This window comes from Hibiscus syriacus, unplaced genomic scaffold, assembly GCF_006381635.1.
Source record: "Hibiscus syriacus cultivar Baekdansim isolate YM2019G1 unplaced genomic scaffold, ASM638163v2 tig00117005_pilon, whole genome shotgun sequence".
Classification (NCBI taxonomy): domain Eukaryota; kingdom Viridiplantae; phylum Streptophyta; class Magnoliopsida; order Malvales; family Malvaceae; genus Hibiscus; species Hibiscus syriacus.
Window position 1 is genome coordinate 268,551 of NW_024063519.1, and position 6,425 is coordinate 274,975.

The 6,425-nt window shown below is 38.7% G+C and overlaps 1 protein-coding gene across 1 annotated transcript; it reads right to left on the reverse strand.

Moving 5' to 3' along the window:
* Positions 1 to 4,895: 4,895 nt before the first annotated feature.
* On the reverse strand, positions 4,896 to 6,425 carry LOC120194923 (cytochrome P450 710A1-like). Its single transcript, XM_039197092.1, has one exon. It carries the CDS (start codon positions 6,423 to 6,425, stop codon positions 4,920 to 4,922), a length of 1,506 nt encoding a protein of 501 aa, XP_039053023.1. The 3' UTR covers positions 4,896 to 4,919.

Here is a 6,425-nt window from a genome sequence, read left to right on the forward strand (position 1 = left end):
ATGTGTTATGTGAAAAAGAATACAAGTAAAAGTGAGAAGCTATGTGATAAGTGAATGTGAATTACATGGAACTATGCTACGTGAAAGTAAACTATGTGTCTACGTGAATATGTGAAAAGATATAAAAGGTAACGCCCATGATATGTGTTATGAGAGCTATAGGTATAGTTGGTATGCCAACAGTTGAGGGTTCTACGTGGTCCTACGAGACATAGTAGTCCTATGGGACATATGTGTTCTACGTGGTCCTACGGGACATAGTGGTCATATGGGACAAATTCTACGCGCCCTTAGTGGGAATTATACGAGCTGTGGTGACAGCATAGTGCACAACATCTATGTACTCACATACCTTAAGTTCTCAAAAGAGTGCATGGGCTTTAAAGAGAATCAATAATTGTTATGAGAATATGTGTGTTCATTTGTGAATTGATATCTGTGTTATGTGACATGTATAATGATAATTTTGGAATCATATGATAATGGGAATGAGGATAATAATAATGAGAGTATATGTGTTTTTGTAATATAAAGTGATATATGTGCTATGATATGATGTTGGCGAATAAGAGTAGCAAATAATAAGAACTAACGTACAGATTGGTAATAATGGAAATGATTGTACATAATATGTATAATTTGATATGATGCTCCGTGTACTCTTTGTGAAATCATATATGTATATGTGTGTATTGATTATGTGAGAGGATATATGTTTTTGTATGCGATAAAAATACTAATTGTTTTTGCATGAATATATGAATAGTTTCATTATATGTTTTATATGTCTCACTAAGTCATCGACTTAGCGTGTGAATGCTTCACACGTAGGTTTGAGAAACGAGAATGGATGTAGCGTAGAGCAATAAATGTTAGTATCTTCCTTACGATGATCAGATCAGAAACATATTGAGCATATGTATGTTTATAGAGTTTAGTGGCATGTAGTCACAAGATTTAAATTGAATATGCTCTGATCGGTTTTGAAGAAACAATTTGATTGTAATTATTATATGAAGTACCCATTTTCTTAAATGATAATTTAAGATTTTACAGAATTTGTAAAGAACATAGTTTTGAAAAGCCAATGTGACACCTCAGACTCGGATCCGGGTCGGATACGGGTTGGGGGTGTTACAATTCGTTCATCTAGAATAACCGCAGTTCAACATGGAATATGATGACGATGATGATGTAGATGAAGTTCCCACAAATATGGTACATACTGAATCTCTAGCACACATGTATGAAGCTGACTATAGTGCAATATACGGGCCATAATTTGCAGATATGCTTAATGTTGGTGACTACAAATTTAACTCATCAGTCAATGATGGTGAGTTATATAAAGGAATGAAGTTTCTATCCAAAGAAGAAGTGGTGATGACAATTAAAAATTACAACATTCGTAATTTTGTTTAGTCCATAGCCGATCGTTCCACCACAAAAAAGTATATATGCCACTATGTCTAGCGTGATAACGGATGCAACTGGATTATTCATTTATCGAAGAGGAGGAGGAAAAACAATACATGAGAACTAACAGTATACAACGATTCTGATACATGTTTTTCTAGAGTGATTAACCAGGATCATCCCAACTTAGACTCCGACATAATCTTTCACGCTATCATACCCATGGTCAAAGCAAGCTCCCATATAACTATTGCAGTGTTGATTTTAGCTATATAGGTACACCATAACATACAGGAAAACATGGAAGGCAAAGTAAAATGTCATTAAAAAAACTTCGTAGCGAATGAGATGCATCATACAACGAACTACCAAGTTGGTTTAGGGCAGTGCACAGATTGAATCTTGTGACAATTTTTGACTTCAAAACTTGCCATGCATACCACAATGATCGAGTTCTTCATGATCAATGCCAATTCTACCGGCTTTTTGGACTTACATACAGTGCATTAATGTTGTGAAATGCTGCAAGCCCGTGGTCCAAATTGATGGGACATTATTGTATGAAAAATACAAGCAAGTTTTATTATTGACAGTTGTTCAAGATGGTAATCGCAACATTCTTCCAGTTGTTTTTCCCCTTGTTGAAGGATAAGATACATATTCTTGGGTTTTTTTCCTTAGAAACTTACGCTTACATGTTCTCACTAGAGAAAATATATGTGTCATTTCATATCATGGAGTTGGGATCAAAGCAGCAATGAATTCTTTAGGTCCAATGTGCAACTACCCTATATCCAACATCGGTATTGTATCTGACATATTAATGTTAACTATCATGGAAAGCTCAAGAAGAATGGTGAGCGCCAATTACTTGTATACATGGGTATGCCAAAATGATTAATTTTATTTCTCAATCATTTTCATTTTTTATGGAAACATAATAGTAAGTTATGCATTTGACGTTTAGGGTATGAACTATTACTTGAAATATTTGAGTTCATGCTTCAAGATTTATGAGGAAATAACAAGCAATGATACAATTATATCAGCCTTATCAACAAAGAAATGTGGACAAATGCATATGATGGTGGATATCAATATGGACACATGACGACTAACTTGGTAGAAGGCTGTTAATCCGACCTTAAAAGGGGTACGCCATTTACCAATAGCGGATTTGGTTAAAATGACATATTTTCGTTCGGGAGTGTTTTTTGCCTAGCTCGGGGGACAAACTCAAACTTGGATGCAAAACAATCATGTCTATCATACAAGATTAGTTGCAGATCTACAAAAAAGAATTGTTGCAACAAATGGAATGTCTGTAACAATCTTCTCTGGAACCCATGAATTACAATGTAACATCTCCATACAATAAAGACCTTGGAGGTGTATGGCTGACTATCTCACTGCTCATAGAAAACTACAAAAAACCAACATCGATGAGTGCAAAAATTATGTCAGAGGTGTCTGTGTATGTGGTGAACCTTCACCCGCCAAATAACCAACATATGGACCCACCCTGGATCTACAAGCATGGAAGTATAATATCCACTAGGAGGGGTCATAAAACCCTGTGACAGTGGCATCTGAACCAGATTTTTTGGCATCTGCCCTAGCTATGGTGGCATCTAATATAGAAATGGTGGTGTCTAACCCAACTGTCGTGACATATAAAATGGCTACAGTTCCATCTGATACGGTTGTGGTGTCATTTGAAATGATTGTGGAATGTACACCGGTGTAGACAATGGCTGTTGTGATGGTTTCGATGCTACAAATGATGACGATCCAGAAGTGCATACTCTCTGTTCACGAGTTGAGGAACAATGATACTATGACGGTAGACGTATTTGTCGGCGTCGATGAATGCTCTCGCCTCGTGCTTCTTTGGAAAGTAGGAACGATTTCCTGTTCGTGTTTAACCACTCAAAATAATCATCCGCAACTGAATAATAATCAACATAAATATGTTTCGCATGGGAATGCATCCACGTTGATCCTCTCGTATCATTACCCACTCGATGTGCTTCAGCAGTAGTCGATTTTTTTTGCCCTGTCTATCGATAATATACATATCGTCAAGATTCTTAGGTGATTCTGGAATAGATTATACAAAACCAAATTGGCGGAGTATGCGATCATTAGGATGCCACTCGATAATAGCATAACATATCACAGAGACCACTATCATCCAGACATCTAATGAGCCTCTTAAGTGATGTGAGATGCAAAACTTGATTTCTTCAATAGAATAAGGAGCCCATTGAAATTAAAACAAATCAATATAATTCTTATCAAAATAATATTCTAATTATATAACGATAATTAAAAGTAAATAATAAAATTTAAATATATATCTCTATATCAGCCTCCTGATTGTAGTCGAATTTCATTTAATTCATACGGTAAATCCCGATAATCTTTTCTTTCACTTGACCACCTATTCAATGAATAAATTTCATTATATACTCAACAAAATTATTTATATATGAATTTAGTAATAAAATTACCTCAGCAATAGCGGGAATACCATCAGGTTTTTCACGGTAGAACATAAAAATGGCATGCGACACCACATTCAAGACTAAAAAATGAGACATATGTCGATAGCATTTTTCGATAATCAGTTGCTTGACACATTTTCTTATACATAAATGTCAAAAATGCGGAGCCCCAACTGAGTACGCCGGCAACGTGAAAATCTGCGAGGTGACGCAACCACATATAATAAACTTGATTGTGAGATTTTTCGAGCGTCAAAATCCCTCCTATGAACTGTAATATACAAGCCCGTGCATACATTTTAACATGTTAATAGAAAGATTGATAAAAGGAAAAATGAGAGAATTTAATATTTAAGTGTGATTTGAGAATTGTGTCGAGTGTGATATTTATAGGATGAGGAAAGGAGGAGACGGATGATAATTAATGTGGGAGACAAACGGTTGAAGAATTAAAGGAAATACGCATGACATAATCCGTGCATTCCGTATGTGTCAAAGTTCAACGACAGCGCGGATGGCCATCTACGTATTTTCTTACGCTGCGTCAGCTCAGGCAGAATCCCGATAAGGCACGACTGAAAATCTACGTTTTATTGTCATCATGTCAGAAATGATGCTAGATCAATAATATTAGGAAAAAGTGTGTCTGACAAATTATTAGAGTCTAAGAATTATATTTTGATAAAAAAACGCCTAGCTCAAAATGTGAAATAAAATACAATTAAATTAAAAAAATAAAAATACAATATTTTTTAGGTCTAAAACCCAACCCAACAATCCCCACCACCGATCAAAGTCTCCAACCGATTTTCTTTTGTAAAATGAGAGAGAGAGAGAGAGAGAGAGAGAGAGAGTAAACTATCCGAACCGTCCATCAGTTGTATATACGCAACACACACAAAAATTAGAACCACAAAATAACATTTGCAAACCCCCCAGACAGCACCAAATTTACCAGAAACGAAGACGGACAAACATTGAAGGGCTTTTTGGTAATTAACGAGAGAGATTCGGATAACGTGAGCACCGGCGAGATAGGGAGACGCTGCATCCGTCTTTAGGACAGATGGTGGGGCAGTACATGATTTCATCGCAGCCCTCTGTTTGGTGCCTCTTGAAATCGAGCACTGTGACGAACATGGCAATGAAAAGCACCAGATGATTCAGGGCGTACCTTTGACCAACGCATTGGTGGGGCCCAGCGCCAAACGCCAGGTAGTTCCGCTTGAAGATCACCTCCTCTTGCCGATCATCCGAGAACCGATCCGGATCGAAGCGGTCAGCCTCAGTGAACCCTTGGAAGGACGACTCGTAAACCGAGGGGAACACAATCGTGCCCTTGGGAATCGTGTACGACTCGGTCAACGGGAAATCCTTCGTCGCAATGTGCGGCACTAGCGTCGCCGGCGGCCGATATCTTATGACTTCACGTGCTACCGCTTGTGTATACTTCATTTCCCTCAATTGCTCCGCGCTTATCAAAGCATCCGATTCCGGCGACCATATACTCGAAACTTCCTCACGAACTTTCTGGAGAACTTGGGGATGAGAGTCGAGGAGGGACACCGCCCAGAGGAGCGATGAAGTGGAGGCGTCTTGAGCGGCGAAGAGAAAATCAAAGAGATAACTACCAATTTCAATGTCGGAAGCGTGAGGCGGCGCCTTTTTGGACTCGGCAGTTTCTCTAACAGTTTCCTGCATCCAAAAATCGATTAAACAACAAGGCTCGTCTCCTTGGAACATTCTCTCTTTACTTTGAGCAGCGCAATCAGTAAGTGTTTCGACCAACCGCTCAACGGCAAGCCTTGCGTTACGGAACGCAAAACCGGGTAGGTCAAACGGGAGCTTCATCAAACCCGTATTGAAAAGATTATAATCATCTTTGAACTTGGCGCGAGCGTCATTTGCCAAATACCTGCCGACGAAAACAGTTTGAGAAGTTTCCAGATTCATGTCACGAGCTAAAAGTCGGAGAGGAATCGGCTTTCCCCGCGATTCAGATGAAAGACGCTCCCACGATTTTAAATGTTGGAGAATAATAATCTGCTGCAACGCGGTGTAGGTTGAGAGAGCTCTGGGAGTGAAGTTAGGAGCGATCTGACGGCGTAGATCCTTGTGATCTTGTCCGAACATATAAATCAAGTTATGTTCGCCGAAAAGCCTTTTACCGAAGGGATGTCCGACGAGTAAAAAAGCATCGGGTCGAACGTTGGCGAAGATAAGGTGAGAAAGTTCAGTGTTACGGATAAAGAGGATGAATAGGCCGAAGATGTAATTAACGGAGAATCCGACAGAAGAAGCCAAGTCAGCTTGAATTTCCCAGAATCTAGTGGGTTCCCTCACTAATGGAATGGCGTTGCCGAAGAAAGGGATGACCATGTTTGGACCTGGGACATTTCGTTTTTTGCGCAAATAAGAGATCTGTTCTAAGAGGACGACAAGAAGCAAAAGGGTGACCAAAAAAGGAGCGAAAGGAGAAACAAGGGACAAAAAAGAAATCAT